The 23,527-nt window shown below is 44.3% G+C and overlaps 1 protein-coding gene across 4 annotated transcripts in view; it reads right to left on the reverse strand.

Annotated features, from left to right (window-relative positions):
- dhx33 (DEAH (Asp-Glu-Ala-His) box polypeptide 33) overlaps positions 1–23,527 on the reverse strand; it is a 117,978-nt gene that overhangs the window by 91,176 nt on the left and 3,275 nt on the right. For all 4 annotated transcript variants that reach the window (XM_038784313.1, XM_038784312.1, XM_038784311.1 and 1 more), the window contains one exon: positions 365–592. In XM_038784313.1, the coding sequence (XP_038640241.1) occupies positions 365–592 (228 nt within the window). The remainder of the gene's footprint in view (positions 1–364; positions 593–23,527) is intronic.

Here is a 23,527-nt window from a genome sequence, read left to right on the forward strand (position 1 = left end):
TACATTTCGTTCCCTCATCTAAATCATCCCTGTGTGTATCCCACTAGTCACAACCTGCCATTTGGGAAAATACCTAATTATACCTACTCTCCAGGTCTCTTATTTTTAAATTAAAAAATACATGTATATATATATATATATATATATATATATTTTTTTTTAAAAAGAGTACCCACTTTTTTTTTCCCCAAGGGGCAATTTAACGTAACCAACCCACGCAGACACGGAAGAATATGCAAACTCTACATGGACACTGACCCGAGGCCGGGATCGAACCCGGGACCTTGGCTCCGTGAGGCAACAGTGCTAACCATTGCTCCACCATGCCGCTCTACTCTCCAGTTGTTTTCAATACACAACTTACCTTCAGTGGCAACGTATTGAGTTCCTTTCGTTTTCTCTGTGCCGCTTTCACAATGCCAAAGAGAACATCTGTGTGGACAGTTCTTTCATGGGCCTCATCCAAAATCACAACAGTGTACCTGCGAAGGAGCGGGTCTCTGATTGCCTCTCGAAGCAGCATCCCATCGGTTAAAAACTTGATTTTACTCCCGTCAGAGGTGACATCTTCAAACCGCACAGTGTATCCAATCTGAGGCAGAGATTTAGAGGAAACATGAGCAAACTGGAAACAGGATAATCCAGAAAGGAAACAGAACATGTTCAGAACACAAAACAAGGAAATCAGCATCTGTCAACGGCAGAGATGTTTCATGTGCATACTGCAGTAATAATTATCTTTATTGTGACAAGTAGGCTTACATTAACACTGCAATGAAGTTACTGTGAAAAGTCCCCAGTCGCCACATTCTGGTGCCTGTTTGGGTACATAGAGGGACAATTCAGAATGTCCAATTCACCTAATAGCACATCTTATCGGCACTTGTGGGAGGAAACCCACGCAGACACAAGGAGAACGTGCAGACTCCTCACAGAGCCGGGAATTGAACCTGGGACTCTGGAGCTGTGAAGCCACAGTTCTAGCCATTGTGCTACCGTGCTGCCCACGCGCATAATTTCAGAACATTAAACTAAAATATAAGCACATCCAGAAGTTGGAGAAAGGGAAACATACATAGAACAATACAGCACAGTACAGGCCCTTCGGCCCTCGATGTTGCACCGACATGGAAAAAAAACTAAAGGCCATCTAACCTACACTATGCCCTTATCATCCATATGCTTATCCAATAAACTTCTAAATGCCCTCAATGTTGGCGAGTTCACTACTGTTGCAGGTAGGGCATTCCACGGCCTCACCACTCTTTGCGTAAAAAACCCACCTCTGACCTCTGACCTATATCTATTACCCCTCAATTTAAGGCTATGTCCCCTCGTGCTAGCCACCTCCATCCGCGGGAGAAGGCTCTCGCTGTCCACCCTATCTAACCCTCTGATCATTTTGTATGCCTTTATTAAGTCACCTCTTAACCTTCTTCTCTCTAACGAAAACAACCTCAAGTCCATCAGCCTTTCCTCATAAGATTTTCCCTCCATACCAGGCAACATCCTGGTAAATCTCCTCTGCACCCGTTCCAAAGCTTCAACGTCCTTCCTATAATGAGGCGACCAGAACTGTACGCAATACTCCAAATGCGGCCGTACCAGAGTTTTGTACAACTGCAACATGACCTCATGGCTCCGGAACTCAATCCCTCTACCAATAAAGGCCAACACACCATAGGCCTTCTTCACAACCCTATCAACCTGGGTGGCAACTTTCAGGGATCTATGTACATGGACACCGAGATCCTTCTGCTCATCCACACTACCAAGAATTTTACCATTAGCCAAATATTCCGCATTCCTGTTATTCTTTCCAAAGTGAATCACCTCACACTTCTCCACATTAAACTCCATTTGCCACCTCTCAGCCCAGATCTGCAGCTTATCTATGTCCCTCTGTAACCTGCAACATCCTTCCGCACTGTCTACAACTCCACCGACTTTAGTGTCGTCTGCAAATTTACTCACCCAATCTTCTGCGCCCTCCTCTAGGTCATTTATGAAAATGACAAACAGCAACAGCCCCAGAACAGATCCTTGTGGTACGCCACTCGTAACTGAACTCCATTCTGAACATTTCCCATCAACTACCACTCTCTGTCTTCTTTCAACTAGCCAATTTCTGATCCACATCTCTAAATCACCCTCAATCCCCAGACTCCGTATTTTCTGCAATAGCCGACCGTGGGGAACCTTATCAAACGCTTTACTGAAATCCATATACACCACATCAACTGCTTTACCCTCGTCCACCTGTTCAGTCACCTTCTCAAAGAACTCGATAAGGTTTGTGAGGCATGACCTACCCTTCACAAAACCATGCTGACTATCCCTAATCATATTATTCCTATCTAGATGATTATAAATCGTATCTTTTATAATCCTCTCCAAGACCTTACCCACCACAGACGTGAGGCTCACCGGCCTATAGTTACCGGGGTTATCTCTACTCCCCTTCTAGAACAAAGGGACCACATTTGCTCTCCTCAAACTAATACAAACTAATAATTCAATACATAAAATCTTAGACTTAACATTGGAAGTTTAAATCCCTCCATATTATTCCTCCCTATCTTTGTGGGTACAGCACTGTGGCTTCACAGCTCCAGGGCCCCAGGTTCGATTCCCGGCTTGGGTCATTGTCTGTGTGGAGTCTGCACGTTCTAACCGGTTCTGCGTGGGTTTCCTCCGGGTGCTCCGGTTTCCTCCCACAGTCCAAAGATGTGCAGGTTAGGTGGATTGGCCATGCTAAATTGCCCCTTCATGTCCAAAAAGGTGAGGTGGAGTTACTGGATTATGGGGATAGGGTTGAGGCTTAAGTGGGGTGCTCTTTCCAGGAGCTGGTGCAGACTCAATGGACCAAATGGCCTCCTTCTGCACTGTAAATTCTATTCTATAATCTCTTTCAACATTGATCTCTCAGTCATAACATTTAAGGGATTTAAAAAAAACCATATTTGGTCCCTTGGTCAAGCAGGACCTTTGCAGAATTTCATAGCCAGAATGATGCTCATTACATCAGCTCCTTTGCAACTTGTCTTCATAGAATCCCTACAGTACACAAGGGGCCATTCGGCCCATCGAGTCTGCACTAACCCTCTGAAAGTGCACCTAGGCCCAATGACCCGCCCTATCCCTGTAATCCCCCCTAGGGGCAATTTAGCAATTCTGAAATGAAAATAGAAACTCTGGAGGTAGAAACAGAGCCCTAGACTATCTTTAGTTTTCAAATTAAGTACTCTGGGAATCCCTGGTATGTGAATAACACACCCACTCACCGCCAAAATGCATTTACATATTCCGATGCAGAGTAAAGGGATTTGTCACGTCCAATTAATGATGGCTGCCAGCACACAGTCAGCTGATTATCAAATCAGAGTACAACACTGAAACTGCACCCTCTGAAATGGCCGAGCAAGCCACTATCCAGCATGACAGATACCATAAACACTGAGGGTTCACACAGCCCTGCTGACTCTGCCAAGTCCTCCTCACAGTCGGGGGGCTTGAAACCAAATGGGGAGATCTTTGCCACTCTCGCAGAGCGCACAGGTTTAAAAGTGCCATCAAACTGCACTTGCTCAGCAATTACCTGCTCACAGACACTGAGTTTGGGTTCCGTCAGGGTCACTCAGCTCCTGATCTCATTATAGTCTTGGTTCAAACATGGACTGAATGCCAGAGGTGAGGAGAGAGTGACTGCCCTTGACATCAAGGCAGCATTTGACCGAGTATGGCATCAAGGAGCCCGAGTTAAACTCAAGTCAATGGGAATCAGGGGGAAAACTCTCCGCTGGTTGGAGTCATACCTGACACAAAGGAAGATGGTTGTGGTGGTTGGAGGTCAATCATCTCAGCTCCAGGACATCACTGCAAGAGTTTCTCAGGGTAGTGCCCTAGGCCCCAACCATCTTCAGCTGCTTCATCAATGACCTTCCTTCCATCATAAGGTCAGAAGTGGGAATGTTTGCAGATGACTGCACAATGTGCGACTCCTCGGATAATGAAGCAGTCCATGTCCAAATGCAGCAAGTCCCGGACAATATCCAGGCTTGGGCTGACAAGTGGCAAGTTACATTCACAACACATAAGTGTCAGGCAATGACCATCTCCAACAAGAGAGGATCTAACCATCGCCCCTTGACATTCAATGGCATTACCATCGCTGAATCCCCCACAATCTACATCCTGGGGGTTACCATTGATCAGAAACTGCACTTGACCCAGCCTCATTAATACCGTGATTACCATGACAGGGCTAGGTATCCTGTGGCGAGCAACTCACTTCTCCTGACCCCCCCCCCCCCCCCCACCCAAAGCCTGTCAACCATCTACAAAGCACAAGTCAGGAGTGTATTGGAATACTCTCCACTTGCCTGGATGAGTGCAGCTCCAACAACACAAGAAACTCAACTTCATCCAGGACACAGCAGCCCCGCTTGATTAGCACTTTTGAGTCATACTTGTTTCCAGCATGAAAACAGGCCCTTCAACCCAACCTGTCCATGCCGCCCAGTTTTTACCACTGAGCTAGTCCATACCCCTCTGTGCCCTGCTTTCCCATATAACTGTCTAAATGCTTTTTAAAAGACAAAATTGTACCCACCTCCACTACTGCCTTTGGCAGCTCGTTCCGGACACTCACCACCATCTGTGTGAACAAATTGCCCCTGTGGGCCTTTTTGTATCTCTCCCCTCTCATCTAAACCTATACCCTCTAGTTCTAGGTTCCTCTACCTTTGGGAAAAGGTACCTCTACGTTATCGATGCCCCTCATTATTTTATAGACCTCTACAAGACCACCGGGGTGGTTACTGGAGCAATAGGTTAGAAGGTGAAAACATTGACGGAGAACTAGGGAATAGGGCCAGTATGGCTCTGAAGAAGAGCAGACAGGGAGCTGTTGCTGAAAACTGCGGGTCTGGTGGCCTGAAGTGCATATGTTTTAATGAAAGAAGTATTACAGGTAAGGTAGATGAACTTAGAGCTTGGATTAGTACTTGGAACTATGATGTTGTTGCAGAGACCTGGTTGAGGGAAGGACAAGATTGGCAGCTAAATGTTCCAGGATTTAGATGTTTCAGGCAGGATAGAGGGGGGTGTAAAAGGGGTGGCGGAGTTGCGCTACTGGTTAGGGAGAATATCACAGCTGTACTACGGGAGGACACCTCAGAGGGCAGCAAGGCTATATGGGTAGAGATCAGGAATAAGAAGGGTGCAGTCACAATGTTGGGGGTTTACTACAGGCCTCCCAACAGCCAGCGGGAGGCAGAGGAGCAGATAGGTAGACAGATTTTGGAAACGAGTAAAAACAACAGGGTTGTTGTGATGGGAGACTTCAACTTCCTCAATATTGACTGGGACTCACTTTGTGCTAGGGGCCTGGACGGGCAGAGTTTCTAAAGAGCATCCAGGAGGGCTTCTTAAAACAATATGTAGATAGTCCAACTAGGGAAGGGGCTGTACTGGACCTGGTATTGAAGAATGAGCCTGGCCAGGTGGTAGACATTTCAGTCAGGGAGCATTTCAGGAACAGTGACCACAATTAAGTAAGTTTTAAAGTGCTAGTGGACAAGGATAAGAGTGGTCCTAGCGTGAATGTGCTAAATTGGGGGAAGGCTAATTATAACAATATTAGGCAGGAACTGAAGAACCTAGATTGGGGGAGGATGTTTGAGGGTAAATCAACATCTGACATGTGGGAGGCTTTCAAATGTCAGTTGAAAGGGATTCAGGACCGGCATGTTCCTGTGAGGAAGAAGGATAAATACGGCAAACGAGATATCTTGGATAACGAGATATTGTAGGCCTCGTCAAAATGAAAAAGGAGATATTTGTCAGGGCTAGAAGGCTGGGAACAGACGAAGCCTGTGTGGAATATAAGGAAAGTAGGAAGGAACATAAGCAAGGAGTCACGAGGGCGAGAAGAGGTCACAAAAAGTTAGAGGCAAATAGGGTTAAGGAAAATCCCAAGGCTTTTTACACGTACATAAAAAGCAAGAGGGTAGCCAGGGAAAGGGTTGGGCCACTGAAGGATAGGCAAGGGAATCTATGTGTGGAGCCAGAGGAAATGGGCGAGGTACTAAATGAAAACTTTGCATCAGTATTCACCAAAGAGAAGGAATTGGTGGATGCGGAGTCTGGAGAAGGGTGTGTAGAATAGCCTGGGTCACATTGAGATCCAAAAAGACAAGGTGTTGGGCGTCTTGCAAAATATTAAGGTAGATAAGTCCCCAGGGCCTGATGGGATCTACCCCAGAATACTGAAGGAGGCTAGAGAGGAAATTGCTGAGGCCTTGACAGGAATCTTTGGATCCTCAATGTCTTCAGGTGATGTCCCAGAGGACTGGAGAATAGCCAATGTTGTTCCTTTGTTCAAGGGTAGCAAGGATAATCCAGGGAACTACAGGCCTTACGTCAGTGGTAAGGAAATTACTGGAGAGAATTCTTCGAGACAGGATCCACTCCAATTTGGAAGCAAATGGACGTATTAGTGAGAGGCAGCATGGTTTTGTGAAGGGGAGGTCATGTCTCACTAACTTGATAGAGTTTTTCGAAGAGGTCACAATGATGTGGTGGCAAAGCGGTGGATATTGTCTATATGGACTTCAGTAAGGCCTTTCACAAGGTCCCTCATGGTAGACTAGTACAAAAGGTGAAGTCACACGGGATCAGTGATGAGCTGGCAAGGTGGATACAGAACTGGCTAGGTCATAGAAGGCAGAGAGTAGCAATGGAAGGGTGCTTTTCTGATTGGAGGGCTGTGACTAGTGGTGTTCCGCAGGGATCAGTGCTGCGACCTTTGCTATTCGTAGTATATAGAACATAGAACAGCACAGAACAGAAGAGAACAGAAGAGAACAGGCCCTTCGGCCCTCGATGTTGTGCCAAGCATTGTCCGAAACCAAGATCAAGCTATCCCACTCCCTGTCATTCTGGTGTGCTCCATATGCCTATCCAATGACCGCTTGAAAGTTCCTAAAGTGTCCGACTCCACTATCAGAGCAGGCAGTCCATTCCACACCCTAACCACTCTCCGAGTAAAGAACCGACCTCGGATATCCCTCCTATATCTCCCACCCTGAATCTTAATAGTTATGCCTGAATCTTATAGTTATGCCTATATCTAAATGATTTGGAGGAAAATGTAACTGGTCTGATTAGTAAGTTTGCAGACGACACAAAGGTTGGTGGAATTGCAGATCGCGATGAGGACTGTCAGAAGATACAGCAGGGTTTAGATCGTTTGGAGACTTTGGCGGAGAGATGGCAGATGGAGTTTAATCCGGACAAATGAGAGGTCATGCAGGTAGGGAATATACAGTGAATGGTAGAACCCTCAAATGTATTGACAGTCAGAGATCTTGGTGCACAGGTCCACAGGTCACTGAAAGGGGCAACACAGGTGGAGAAGGTAGTCAAGAATGCTTGCCTTCATTGGCCGGGGCATTGAGTATAAGAATTGGCAAGTTATGTTGCAGCTCTATAGAACCTTAGTTTGGCCACACTTGGTGTATAGTGTTCAATTCTGGTTGCCACACTACCAGAAGGATGTGGAGGCTTTAGAGAGGGTGCAGAAGAGATTTACCAGGATGTTGCCTGGTATGGAGGGCATTAGCTACGAGGATAAACTCGGTTTATTCTCACTAGAATGACGGAGGTTGAAGGGTGACCTGACAGAGGTCTACAAAATTATGAGGGGCATAGACAGAGTGGATAGTCAGAGGCTTTTCCCCAGGGTATAGGGAGAAATTACTAGGGGGCATAGGTTTAAAGTGTGAGGTGCAAGGTTTAGAGGAGATGTACGAGGCAAGTTTTTTTTTAATACACAGAGGGAAGCGAGTGCCTGGAACTCGCTGCCGGAGGAAGTGGTGGAAGCAGGGACGATAGTGACATTTAAGCGGCATCTTAACAAATACATGACTAGGATGGGAATAGAGGGAGACGGACACAGGAAGTGTAGAAGATTTTAGTTTGGATGATCAGCATGGTCAGCACAGGCTTGGTGGGTCGAAGGGCTGCAGTACTTTTCTTTGTTCTTCTTTGTTCAACCTGAAGCCTCCTACACTCCCGAGAAAAATGTCGCAGCCTGGGCAGCACGGTGGTGCAGTGGTTAGCACTGCTGTCTCATGGAGCCGAGGTCTCAGGTTCGATCCTGTCCGTGTGGAGTTCGAACATTCTCCATGTTTTCTTTGGTTTCGCTCCCACAACACAAAAGAGCAGGTGGATTGGCCACGCTAAATTGCCCCTTAATTGGAAAAAATTAATTGGGTGCTCTAAATTCATTTTTTTTTTTTTAAGTCCCAGCCTAGCCAGCCTCTCCTTGTAACTCAAGCCATCAAGTTCCGTAAATATTTTCCACATTCTTTCTAGTTTAATAATATTCTTTCTAAATTAGGGTGACTAGAAATGTACACAGTATTCCAAGTGTGGCCTTATTAATGCCTGCCCAACTTCAGCAAGTGGTCCCAACTCCTGTATTCAATATTCTGACCAATGAAACCAAGCATGCCGAATGCCTTCTTCACCACCCTGCCCACCTGTGACTCCACTTTCAAGGAGCTATTAACCTGTACCCCTAGGATTCTTTGTTCCGTAACTCTACCATTAACTGAGTAGGTCCTGCCCCGATTCAATCTCCCAACAAGTCCACAGATACTTGCCCCGCCCCCTCCAAAACCAACAAATAGTGGCAGTCGTGTATACAAGATGCGCTGCGGGAACTCACCAAGGTTCGTCAAACAGCACCTTCCAAACACAATCACTCCCAACTAGAATAGGGTTTTTCAAAGTGCGGGTCGCGACCCACGAGTGGGTCGTGGGAGGGCGTCAGATGGGTCATGATGTTCTCGCAACAGTCGGAAATAGCTTTGCAACGGATAGATTTTGTATTCTTGGTAACGGGATATCTTACCCTCCTGTGCTTCATTCCTGATAGAGCAAGCATTCCTTCCGCCAACATGTGCCTGGCAGATATCATTTATTTATGGAATTCCTTACCCAGTGGAGCAGTTGAGGAGCCTTCATTAAATGTTTTTAAGATAAAGATAGATAGTTTTTTGAAGAATAAAGGGATTAAGGGTTATGGTGTTCGGGCTGGAAAGTTGAGCTGAGTCCACAAAAGATCAGCCATGATCTCATTGAATGGCGGAGCGGGCTCGAGGGACAGATGGCCTACTCCTGCTCCTAGTTCTCATGTTCTTATGACAAAGCGGTTCAGCGCTCTCACAATTTGAAAACAGCATGTTGCACCTTTCTCCTGAAAGCACTTTCTAAGTTTCCCCCAAGACATTGCTGGGCTATTGCGATGCAAGGCTGTTTCTAACAACGGATACTACACCCCCACAGCTAATCTGGCACTTACAAACATTCCCATATAAAGCACATTATAATATTTAAGCTATTTGTAAAGTTAAGCGGTGGCTATATTTGGGGAAATGGGACAGAAATCTGTTCATCACTGAATTTCCGACAGCTAACTTCAAGTTTAAATTACTGTTCCTCCACTGGGAGCATGGGGAAAATGTAAAAGGAACTACCCCGGCCATATAAATAATGATCCCTGCCTAACTGAATTCCCAGATCCCCGGATATTAGGCATGGTGGAAGAGCGCCCAATGTTATGTAAAATTTGGCCTTTGGGGGCGGGTAAAATGGAAAGGGAGCAACACAGAAAACACAGTCTCCAGCTTTGAGAAGAGCTTTGCAATGGTCAATGAAATGTGAAGAGTTGACTGTCAGTCAAGGCATCGTTCCCATCTTTCAGACGCTGAAAAATTTATTCTGAACAGATTGGAGGAATTGACTAAAGTTAGCAACTGACTGCACTTTAGTTACATCAGGAAGTAAAGCATAATATTGGCTCAAGGACAATCGGAATATCTGGAAACAGAAACGCCAATAAGTGGCTGGAGTGTGAATAGCTGCTGGATAGTTATTCAAGGAGACATGGATATTTGTGGAATGTCACCTCTGTTGTTAACTGGTGAGTTCCCATCACGTAGATTGATAGTGTTCTTAACAAGTAAAGGATATCAACATTGACCCAATTAGAATTATGCCGTGATAAGATACTGACGCTGAAAAAACTCCTCAAAACTACAGACAAACTCCAAAATAGAACGCCAGCATTGGGTGTCTGCTGAAATTCACGAGGCACATCCATTTTCAGCACATGGCCACACTGTCAGTTTCTCTACACCTGTTGACACCTGTTTCAATGGCAGACCATGCCTGCACACGGTTACATTTCCAACATGCGATTCCCAATACCTGGCCGATCGCTAGTGGGATGTTGTTCCAACACAAGAATTACTGTGAAAAGGTATCACAAAAACGGTTTGTCGTGTTGAAATAGATTTTTGCAAATTCAGTGGAATGTATGACTCTTCCCGCTCCTCCCCCCGCAAAAGAAATCCTGTTTTAATCTTATAAATAATTGAGACACATTGTAAACATCGTGGGCAGTCAGCGAGGAGCAATTCCAACAGATTGTCAACAATTCTGCCCCGACTGCTGGCGTTACTTCGTATTGCAACCTGTTTAAAACCCAACAGAATTGAGAATGAAACTTTGACATCAAGTTTCAGAGAAAATCAGGACATCCGTGATCAGCTTTCTTAGAAATGCGAGCAGTGCTGGATGGCTGAGAAGCAATCGCGTTATTTTACCACTTCCCAGCTGTCAGTGTAGATGTCATATACATGGACATTTGATAAGGTAGGCTGATGGAGAAATTGAAGTCTCATGGGGTCCAGGGTGCACTAGCTAGATGGATAAAGAACTGGCTGGGCAACAGGGGACAGAGAGTAGTAGTGGAAGGGAGTTTCTCAAAATGGAGAACTGTGACCGATGGTGTTCCACAGGGATCCGTTCTGGGACCACTGTTGTTTGTGATATACATAAATGATCTGAAGGAAGGTATAGGTGGTCTGATTAGCAAGTTTTCAGATGACACTAAAATTGGTGGATTAGTAGATAATGAAGGGGACTGTCACAGAATACAGCAGAATATAGATAGATTGGAGAGTTGGGCAGAGAAATGGCAGATGGAGTTCAATCCGGGCAAATGCGAGGAGATGCATTTTGGAAGATCCAATTCAAGAGCAAACTATACGGTAAGTGAAAAAGCCCTGAGGAAAATTGATGTACAGAGAGATCTGGGTGTTCAGGTCCATTGTACCCTGAAGGTGGCTGCAGGTCGATAGAGTGGTCAAGAAGACATACAGCATGCTTTCCTTCATCAGAAGGGGTATTGAGTACAAGAGTTAGCAGGTCATGTTACAGTTGTATAAGACTTTGGTTCGGCCACATTTTAAATACTGCGTGCAGTTCTGGTCGACACATTACCAAAAGGATGTGCATGCTTTGGAGAAGGTGTAGAGGAGGTTCACCAAGACGTTGCCTGGTATGGAGGGTGCTAGCTACGAAGAGAGGTTGAGTAGATTAGGATTATTTTCGTTAGAAAGACGGAGGTTGAGGGGGGACCTCATTGAGGTATGCAAAATCATGAGGTATAGACAGGGTGGATAGTAAGAAGATTTTTCCCCCAGAGTGGGGGATTCAATTACTAGGGTCACGATTTCAAGGTGTGAGGGGGAAAGTTTAAGGGAGATATGCATGGAAAGTTCTTTACGCAGCGGGTGGTGGGTCCCTGGAATGCATTGCCGGCAGAGGTGGTAGAGGCGGGCACAATGGCGTCATTTAAGATGTATCTAGACAGATACATGAATGGGCAGGGAGCAGAGGGATACAGATCCTTAGAAAATAGGCGACAGTTTTAGATAGAGGATCTGGATCCACGCAGGCTTGGAGGGCCGAAGGGCCTGGTCCTGTGCTGTAATTTTTCTTTGTTCTGGTTCTTTGGGTCTCCTTATTTGAGGAAGGATGTGGTGGCATTGGAGGCAGTTCAGAGGAGGCTCACCAGGTTGATTCCGGGATAAAAGGGTGAAGGTGGGGAGAGATGAAACAGTTTGGGCTTATACTCGGTGGAGTTTAGAAGGAGGTGTATAAAATACTAAAAGGGATTAATAAAGTAAACATAGATCAAATGTTCCCCCTTGTCGGGAAATCTAGAATGAGAGGTCACGGATATAGGGTGAGAGGCGGTAGATTTAGAACCGAGATGAGCAGGAACTACTTCTCGCAGAGGATGGTGAATTGTGGAACTTGCTGTCCCATAGTACAGTGGAATCGAAGTCATTAAATGGTTTCAAAAAGGAGATAAGATATACTCTTGATAAAAAAAAACATGTTCAAGGGGTATGGAGAACAGGTGGGGAGATGGACTTGAGACCAGGAAGAGATTGGTAATTTTTTTCAATTTAAGGGGCAATTTAGCGTGGGCAATCCACCTAACCTGCACATCTTTGGGTTGTGGGGGTGAGACCCGGAGAGAATATGGAACCTCCACACGGACAGTGACCCAGGGCCTGGATCAAACGTCCTCGGCGCCGTCAGGCAGCAGTGCTAACCACTATTCCGCCCCAGGATCTCCATCAGTCAGGATCTGATTGAATGCTAGAGCAGACTCGAAGGGCTGAATAGCCCACTTCTGCTCCTAATTCCTATATTCCTTATTTCCTATGAGGCAGTGGTTCAGTGGTTTCGTCTCTGGGATAGTAATCCAGAGACCCATGGTATTCACCTGGGTTTGAATCCACGACAGATGAGGAGATTGGAATTCAATAAAAATCTGGAATTAAAGTCTAACGATGACCATCGACATTGTCGATTGTCATAAAAACCCACCTGGTTCACTAATATTGGGCTAGAAAGCTGGTTTGTGGCAGAAGGCGGCCAGCAGTGCGGGTTCAATTCCCGTACCAGCATCCCCAAACAGGCGGCGGAATGTGGAACTTAATACTTGTGACAATAAAAGATTATTATTCATATCCTTTAGGGAAGAAAATCTATCGCCCTTACCTGGTCTGGCCTACATGTGACTCCAGACCCACAGCAATCTGTTGACTCTTAAATGCTTTCTGGGATTGGCAATAAGTACTGACCCAGTGATGCCCACATCCCATAACAAATATTAAAAAACAGAAGAAGCTACAACACAGGACTACTTCCATGCCAAACAACAGAAGCAGCCTGCGCTAGACAGAGCCCAGGGATTCCACAACCCACGGATCAGATCTGCAGTCCTGCCACATCAGGCCGTGAATGGTGGTGGAAAAGTAAACAACTCGCTGGAGGAGGAGGCTCCACAAATATCTCCATGCTCAATGATGGAGGAGCCCAGCACATCAGTGTTAAAGACAAGGCTGAGGCATTCACAATCACCTTCAGCGAGAAGTGCCGAGTGGAGGATCCATCTCGGTCTCCTCCAGAAGTCCCCAGCATAACAGATGTCAGTCTTCAGCCAATACGATTCACTTCACGTGATATCAAGAAACATAAGAACATAAGAACTAGGAGCAGGAGTAGGCCATCTGGCCCCTCGAGCCCGCTCCGCCATTCAATGAGATCATGGCTGATCTTTTGTGGACTCAGCTCCACTTTCCGGCCCGAACACCATAACCCTTAATCCCTTTATTCTTCAAAAAACTATCTATCTTTACCTTAAAAACTTGTAATGAAGGAGCCTCAACTGTTTCACTGGGCAAGGAATTCCATAGATTCACAACCCTTTGGGTGAAGAAGTTCCTCCTAAACTCAGTCCTAAATCTACTTCCCCTTATTTTGAGGCTATGCCCCCTCGTTCTGCTGTCACCCGCCAGTGGAAACAACCTGCCCGCATCTATCCTATCTATTCCCTTCATAATTTTAAATGTTTCTATAAGATCCCCCCTCATCCTTCTAAATTCCAACGAGTACAGTCCCAGTCTACTCAACGTCTCCTCATAATCCAACCCCTTCAGCTCTGGGATTAACCTAGTGAATCTCCTCTGCACACCCTCCAGCGCCAGTACGTCCTTTCTCAAGTAAGGAGACCAAAACTGAACACAATACTCCAGGTGTGGCCGCACTAACACCTTATACAATTGCAACATAACCTCCCTAGTCTTAAACTCCATCCCTCTAGCAATGAAGGACAAAATTCCATTTGCCTTCTTAATCACCTGTTGCACCTGTAAACCAACTTTGTGATTCATGCACTAGCACACCCAGGTCTCTCTGCAGAGCAGCATGCTTTAATATTTTGTTTAGATAATAATCCTGTGTGCTGTTATTCCTACCAAAATGGATAACCTCACATTTGTCAACATTGTATTCCATCTTCCAGACCCCAGCCCATTCACTTAACCCAGTCCAAATCCCTCTGCAAACTTCCAGTATCCTCTGCACTTTTCGCTTCACCGCTCATCTTAGTGTCATCTGCAAACTTGGACACATTGTCCTTGGTCCCCAACTCCAAATCATCTATGTAAATTGTGAACAATTGTGGGCCCAACACTGATCCCTGAGGGACACCACTAGCTACTGATTGCCAACCAGAGAAACACCCATTAATCCCCACTCTTTGCTTTCTATTAATTAACCAATCCTCTATCCATGCTACTACTTTACCCTTAATGCCATGCATCTTTATCTTCTGCAGCAGCCTTTTGTGTGGCACCTTGTCAAAAGCTTTCTGGAAATCCAGATATACCACATCCATTGCCCTGTTATCCACTGCACTGGATACTGCAAAGGGTATGGGTCTTGATAATATTCTGGCAACAGTATTGAAGACTTATGCTCTAGAACTTGCCACACTTCTCGCCAAGTTGTTCCAGCTACAAACACTGGAATCTACCCGGCAATGTGGAAAATTGCCCAAGTGCGTCCTGTACGCAAGAAACAGGACAAATCAAACCGAGCCAATTACCCCCTATCGGTATCTCTCCATCAGCAGCAAAGTGATGGAATGAGTCATCAACAGTGCTTCTATGAAGCGGCACTTACTCAGCAATAACCTGCTCACGGATGCTCAGTTTGGGTTCCGCCAGGGTCACTCAGCTCCTGACCTCATTATAGTCTTGGTTCACACATGGACAAAAGAGCAGAATTCCAGAGGGGAGGTGAGACAATCCACCCATTCCTGGTATTAGTCCAGGAAACCTTCTCTCAACAGTTTCCAACACATTTACATCTTTCCTTAAATCAGAAGACCAAAACCGCACACATTACTCCAGATGTGATCTCACCAAAGTCATGTACAACTGAAGCACAACTTCCCTACTTTCGTAATCAATTCCTCTCACAATAAACAAACATGCTATTTGTTCTCCTAAAATACTTGGAGCATTTGTAAACTAGCATTCTGTGATTCATGCACCATGGCAGCTAGATCCCTCTGGACCTCGTGAAAAAGAAAAAAAAAAAGAGGCATTTGTCAGGGCTAGAAGGCTGGGAACAGATGAAGCCTGTGTGGAATATAAGGAAATAAGGAAGGAACTTAAGCAAGGAGTCAGGAGGGCTAGAAGGGGTCACAAAAAGTCACTGGGAAATAGGGTTAAAGAAAATCCGAAAGCTTTTTACACATACATAAAAAGCAAAAGGGTCGTCAGGGAAAGGGTTGGCCCACTTGAGTACAGGGGAGGGAATCTATGTGTGGAGCCAGAGGAAATGGGCAAAGTACTAAATGAATACTTTGCATCAGTATTCACCAAAGAGAAGGAATTGGTGGATGTTGAGTCTGGAGAAGGGTGTGTAGATAGCCTGGGTCACATTGACATCCAAAAAGATGAGGTGTTGGGTGGCTTGAAAAATATTAAGGTGGATAAGTCTCCAGGGCCTGATGGGATCTACCCCAGAATACTGAAGGAGGCTAGAGAGGAAATTGCCTTTGGATCCTCACTATCTTCAGGTGATGTCCCGGAGGACTGGAGAATAGCCAATGTTGTTCCTTTGCTTAAGAAGGGTAGCAAGGATAATCCGGGGAACTACAGGCCGGTGAGCCTTACATCAGTGGTAAGGAAATTACTGGAGAAAATTCTTCGAAACAGGATCAACTCCCATTTGGAAGCAAGGGGCTGTATTAGCGAGAGGCTTTTGTGAAGGGGAGGTAGTGTCTCACTAACTTGAACAAAGATGATTGATGCAGGTACGGCAGTGGATGTGTCTACGTGACTTCAGCATGACCTTTGACAAGATCACTCAAGGCAGACTGGTACAGAAGGTGACGTCACACAAGATCAGAGGTGAGCTGGCAAGATGAATACAGAACTGGCTAAGTCATAGAAGGCAGAGAGTAGCAATGGAAGGGCGCTTTTCTAATTGGAGGGCTGTGACTAGTGGTGTTCTGCAAATATCAGTGCTGGGACCTTTGCTGTTCGTAGTACATATAAATGATTTGGAGGAAAATGTAACTGGTCTGATTAGTAAGTTGGCAGACGACACAAGGTTGCTGGAATTGCGGATAGCGATGAGTACGGTCAGAAGATAAAGCAGGATTGAGATAGTTTGGAGACTTAGGCAGATGGAGTTTAATCCGGACAAATGGGAGGTCATGCATTTTGGAAGGTCTAATACAGGTAGGAAATATACAGTGAATGGTAGAACCCTCAAATGTATTGACAGTCAGAGATCTTGGTGCACAGGTCCACAGGTCACTGAAAGGGGCAACACAGGTGGAGAAGGTAGTCAAGAATGCTTGCCTTCATTGGCCGGGGCATTGAGTATAAGAATTGGCAAGTTATGTTGCAGCTCTATAGAACCTTAGTTTGGCCACACTTGGTGTATAGTGTTCAATTCTGGTCGCCACACTACCAGAAGGATGTGGAGGCTCTAGAGAGGGTGCAGAAGAGATTTACCAGGATGGTGCCTGGTATGGAGGGCATTAGCTATGAGGAGAGATTGAATAAACTTGGTTTGTTCTCACTGGAAACAGAAAATCAAGAGACCAAATTAAATTCAATTCTGAACAGAAACAATCATTTCTGAATTTGAAAAAAGTCCTGTGTTCAGCGCCAGCCTTAGGTATTCCAAACAACGGAAAACCTTTTACCATGTTTGTTCATGAAAGAGATGGTTACATGACTGCAATACTAGCTCAAGAACATGGTGATCAGTTAAGACCAGTTGGGTACTATTCCCTTAAACTTGGCAATGTGGCACTAGCATTTGCTTACGAGCCATGGAAGCTACATGTCGAGCTGTAATGATTACATCTGGACTTGTTCTAGACCAAAAGTTAATCATTAAATGTCCACATCCAGTCTGTTCTCTACTATCCATGAACAGAGTGTCACAAGTTACATCAGCTAGATGGACAGCAGTTTTGGAAGCTCTCAACCTATATTTTCACAAAGCCAGTCCTGTAAACCCATCATCCTTGCTCCCGCTTCCCGAGGAACAAGGGGAGGGAGAGAGAGAAGTGCATGACTGTGTGAAAATAATAGAGGAAATGGAAGAAGTACGCTTAGTAGAAGAGCCACTACAGAACCCAGATTTAATCCTATTCACTGATGGTTCCTCTTTTATTGACAAGGGTATCAGGAAAGCTGGGTGGGCAGTCACAAGCCCATACGAAGTATTAGCTGAAGGAAGTTTGCCCCCAGCTACATCAGCTCAGCAGGCCGAATTAAAGGCACTTACAGAAGCATGTCATGTGGCAAGAGATAAAACTGCTAACATCTATACTGACTCCAGATATGGTTTTGGAGTAGCACATGATTTTGGCCAACTGTGGAGAAAAAGACGATTTCTCACAACAGCAGGTACACCTATCCGAAATGGAAAGGAAGTACGAGATCTTCTAGAAGCTATGACCTTGCCCAAAGAAGTATCAGTTCTAAAATGTAACGCCCATACTCATGAGGACACTATGGAAGCAAGAGGAATGCTCTTGCGAACCAAGCAGCAAGGGAAGTTGCCTCCCTTTGTGCCTCTCATTGGCATCAGGAATCAAGTCACATTTACAATTTGGGAGTAACCACCTTATTACATGATTTACGTGAAATGCAGAATGATTGTACAAAGGAAGAAAAATGGACATGGTTAGAATCAGGTATTCAACCATATGATGATGAAATTTGGAGAGAAGTTCAAACTTGTAAACCAGTCGCACCGCAACCACTAATGCCCTTCTTAGCTCAACAAATTCATTCATTGGGACACACATCACCTCAACAAATGATGGATCGATTCCATAGAAGTTGGTGTGGTAAAGGATTCAAAAAACATGCACAATTGGTAGCAAACCGATGTGTAACCTGTCAAAAGAATAACTTGGGTCCTATAACATCAATGCCTCAATTAAGAGTTCCTGCTCCCGCAGGTCCATTCCAGGACTTACAAGTAGATTACATCACTCTTCCTAAATGTCAACAGTACAATGACGTCCTTGTAATAGTGGATAAATTCTCCAGATGGGTGGAAGCTGCTCCAGCTAGAAGAGCGACAGCTGCCCATACAGCCAAAAGTGCTATGCAAAGACTTTATTCCCAGATGGGGAGTACCAGCTAGCATTGACTCAGACAATGGAACCCACTTTACAGGAGCAGTTTGTAGGGAAGTCTGTAAACTACTAAACATTAACTGGAATTTACACTGTCCTTATCATCCACAATCATCAGGACAAGTGGAACGTATGAATCGAACTTTGAAAGAAAGACTGTCTAAATACAGCCAGGAAGGCATGAATTGGGTCCAAGCTTTGCCAATAGTATTATGCAGTATTAGAGCAACACCAAATAGAACAACAGGCCTGAGCCCTTTTGAAATCATCACAGGCAGACCAATGTCTCTGCCAGGAACTATTGACTTGCGGAAAGCAGACTGTCATTTAATGAGTGATGCTTTGCTGTCTTACTGCCAAAATCTAACAAATGCTGTTAGCTTTGCTTCTCAACAGGTGTTAGCTGCGTGGGGTGATCCTCCGGAGGGTGGACACGACCTGGTGCCCGGTGAAGAAGTGTACATCAAAAAGCTGCAAAAGGAACCTTTGGGATCAAAGTGGGATGGTCCTTTCGTAATCCTTCTCACCACCCAATCCGCTGTTAAGTTAAAAGGAAAGAAAAGTTGGATTCACGCATCGCACGTGAAGCGCGCGTACAAGTAAAATGTTTGCCGCAATTTTAATTTTCAGTTATTTGATTGACTTTGTGAATGTTGTATCAGAAATGAATAAGAACACATTCCTTTACACATCTAAGATATATGCTGAAAACTTTAACATTTCTAATTGTTGGGTATGCATTGCAACCCCTACTAACTCAGGGGATGGTATTCCCTTTCTAACTATTCCCTTTAATGCTTCAGAAACAGCAGAATGGTACATCTATCAAAGAGTCCCTCGCTCTGTGGTGACCCGTTCTGGAGCATATACATGTGAAAATGGGAGGTACCAGGTTGACATCCAAAAATCTATTAACTTATGGAAATCTGCAGGCTACCCACTAAACACCTTTTCAGGATGGCACCAACTTCAATTTAACCCTGACAAAAAACCTCAACATCTTAACCTCCCAACTAATATTAAACAAAAAGGATCAATTTGCCTCATCAGTAAGGACCCTAAAAGGATACCAATGGGTAATAGTAATTGTACTAACTATGTAGATGTTAACACAGCTTTTAAATGTACAAACGACCTCTTAGAAAGAGTTATGCGGTCCTCAAGGATAACAGGCATACCTAACCTCAGAAATAATAAAACATTCGAAGACCAATGGCTCTTAGAATATATTTACTCATATTCTGCTTATAATGGAACTTACTTTATTTGTGATGATAAAGCATATCCCTGGCTCCCAAGATCCTGGTCAGGATCTTGCTATTTAGGATACATGGTACCTGCCATTCATCATGTGACTAATCTCCTGCATATTTCAGAAATAACTGTTCAAAGAAAAAAACGTTCCATCACCTTTAGAGATGCAATTTTTGCTAGAATCATTCCTTTCTATTGGGAAGTAAGGATGGAGAATGAGTTAAATAAAATAACAACCATCATTCAAAATGTAGCTGATTACACTGCCACTGCCCTAGATAAAATCTCTGATGAAATGCGAGCAATTCGAACCGTGGTATTACAAAATCGAATGGCACTTGACTATGTGCTAGCCGAAAAAGGTGGCACGTGCGCCCTGATTGGTGCAGAATGTTGCACTTTCATTCCCGACAACTCTGAAGAAGTTAAAGATTTGGTATTACATATCCAAAAAGAAATCAAAAAACTTGATCCATCCCAAGTTCTCTCTCTCTGGGATAGAATTTGCGGGTGGTTTGGACACACAGGAATGTCCATAATGAGAATAATCCTATTCTCCTGTGCAGCTGGATTCATCATTTATATGACATACCAGTGTGCTACGTGCATCAAAGAACTATTCGCTAAGCGCAGGGGACCAACTGTCAGAATGATTCACACTAACCCTACTGCACCCCCAATTGATGAATTTGAGGTGAAATACCTTTGTTGAAATGTTAACCGTAATATTATCAATCAATTATTTGTATAATCTATTAATACTGAACCTGTAGCATCAAATTTGACTAATTAATTAATTGTTATTTTGTAATAATGATTCTTTAAGAATTTTAATGATTATTGTTGAAATAGTTGTTGCAATGCTAAGTTTCCATTCTATTGTTTAAATCTGCAATGACAATATGAATTAATTATTCTTTACGCTTTTACCTATCCTATCGCTTTAATGATGTCTTTTATCTTATTCTGATATATCTCACTTGATCTTTCGATTTATCAAAGGGCCGACTGTAGAAGCCAGGTATTTTAAATACACTTAATATAGGTAAAAAGCTGCTTAAAGCATAAATATTAATTCCCAGATTTAAAATGAAAGAAACTATATAATTTCCAAACTCAGTCATGAGTTTGCAAAACACAGAAGTCTGATAAGATCATTACATTTTTCACAAGGGTTGAATCCATGGCAACGAGGAATAAGAATGAACGATTGCACGATTCTCACGCCGTTTGAGATTAGGGTGAATTACATTCCATGATTATACAAGCTGAAACATTTTAGACTGTGTTGCCTTGTTTTTAATAAATGGACAGTTAAACATAGAATCAAATATAATATATATATATATTTGATTCCAACATTCTCATTGAAACAATCTTATAAAAGACAGTTTGAATTATATTTTCGGAATTATGCCTAGCATAGTATGACGAGATAACATAAGGTCTCCATTGTTACAGCAGTGAGGTCAGCATGAGGTCTCCATTGTGGCATTGGACCAGTTTTTGCTGGTTTTGATAAAGCACAATATCCCATGAAAAATATACAAGCAGGCAACAATTGGAAGTAATGTTACATCGTGAAGATGGACAGCTTGCGATCAAATCAAATGTGTTTGAGTCTAACCCAAACCAATTAGGATTATATTGGGGTGTGATCGGATCGCTTAAGACAGATATGAAATAGTATATCCATGGACGATTTGGCCACCATTTTGAGAAAAAGAAAAAGAGAGAAAGGAAAAGCGAGAAAGAAAGAAAAAGAGAGAGACAGCGAAAGTAAAGGAAGAGAGTTAGAAAAGAGTTCTGTATTTATATTTCATTTTCAGACTTTGACTTCACACTTTGACTTTTAAAGTTGTGATAAGACTATTGTCTCAGAAGATAATTCCTGTGATTCTTTGAAGAAAATCAAATTGTCTACAAACTACCTTTTAAATAATTTTCAAGTTGTAACCAATGAACTCCAAATAAAACAATTCTTATTTGCACCTGACAAGTTTTAACTTGAATTTCTACTGAGTTTCAGCAATGTACAAGAACAACCGGTAACCCTGAATTGAATAAACTTCGTAATCCTAAAATCCTTCAGAGGTCTACAAAATTATGAGGGGCACAGGCAGAGTGGATAGTCAGAGGCTTTTTCCCAGGGTAGAGGGGTCAATTACTAGGGGGCACAGGTGTGAGGGGCAAGGTTTAGAGGAGCTGGCAGATGGAGTTTAATCCGGACAAATGTGAGGTCATGCATTTTGGAAGGTTTTTTTTTAATATAGAGGGTAGTGGGTGCCTGGAAGTTGCTGACTGAAGTGGTGGTGGAAGCAGAGACGATAGTGACATTTAAGGGGTATCTTGACAAATAGATGAAAACGATGGGCATCATGGTCGGCGCAGGCTTAGAGGGCCGAAGGGCCTGTTCCTGTGCTGTACTATTCTTTGTTCACAGCTTTACAATCTCACATCATTTCGAAAATAAGCTTTTTTATTGTTCCTGCCAAAATGGACAATTTCACATTTGCCCACATTATTCTCCATTTGCTGGATATTTGCTCACTCACTGAACCCGTCTGTGTCCCCTTTTACTTTCCCACCTATCTTTGTGTTATCAGGGAATGTAGCCACTTCAGTTACTTCATTCAAGTCATTGATTGTTGAGGCCCCAGCGCTGACCCCAAAGTACATCACTCGTAACACCCGTCAACCAGAATCACATCCATTTATTACATTCATCATTTATCTCACACTGTTTGCGGTCCGGGAGCCAATCTTCAATCCAGGTTTCTGTTACCCCCTGCACCGCGTCCTTACCCTTTATTCAATAACCTCTTGTTGCCTTACTTCTCCTCTTCCCATTACTTTGGCCTAACAGCATTCACATTAATCTCTTATTTCATAGAATTTACAGTGCAGAAGGAGGCCATTCGGCCCATCGAGTCTGCACCGGCTCTTGGAAAGAGCACCCTACCCAAGGTTAACACCTCCACCCCATCCCCATAACCCAGTAACCCCACCCAACACTAAGGGCAATTTTGGACACTATGGGCAATTTATCACGGCCAATCCACCTAACCTGCACATCTTTGGACTGTGGGAGGAAACCGGAGCACCCGGAGGAAACCCACACGCACACGGGGAGGATGTGCAGACTCCGCACAGACAGTGACCCAAGCCGGAATCAAACCTGGGACCCTGGAGCTGTGAAGCAATTGTGCTATCCACAATGCTACCGTGCTTCCTCTCTGTACCTCAACACAGACCTTCCCTTTTGTTCTTTTTCCTGCTCCCATCACCGACCCCTCTGACCCTTCACCCCTCCACAATAGTCCTCAATACCGGGGCCCCGCAAGGCTGCATAATTAGCCCCCTACTATACTCCCTATACACACACGACTGCGTGACAACATTTGGCTCCAACTCCATCCACAAGTTTGCTGACGACACGACTACAGTGGGTTCGGATTTTGAACAACGAGTCAGGATACAGGAGGGAGACAGAGAACCGAGTGGAGTGGTGCAGCGACAACAATCTATCCCTCAATGCCAGCAAAACTAATGAGCTCGTCATTGACTTCAGGAAGCAAAGTATCGTACATACCCGTCAGGTTATCAACGGGGCCGAGGTGGAGATGGTTAGCAGTTTCAAATTCCTAGGTGTGCACATCACCAACAATCTATCCTGGCCACCCACATGGGCGCTACAACCAAGAAAGCACAACAGCGCCTATACTTCCTCAGGGAACTTAGGAAATTCGGCATGTCCACATTGACTCTTACCAACTTTTAGAGGTGCACAATAGAAAGCATCCTATCGGGCTGCATCACAGCCTGGTATGGCAACTGCTCAGCCCAAGACCACAAGAAACTTCAGATAGTCGTGAACAC

This window comes from Scyliorhinus canicula, chromosome 24, assembly GCF_902713615.1.
Source record: "Scyliorhinus canicula chromosome 24, sScyCan1.1, whole genome shotgun sequence".
Lineage (NCBI taxonomy): Eukaryota > Metazoa > Chordata > Chondrichthyes > Carcharhiniformes > Scyliorhinidae > Scyliorhinus > Scyliorhinus canicula.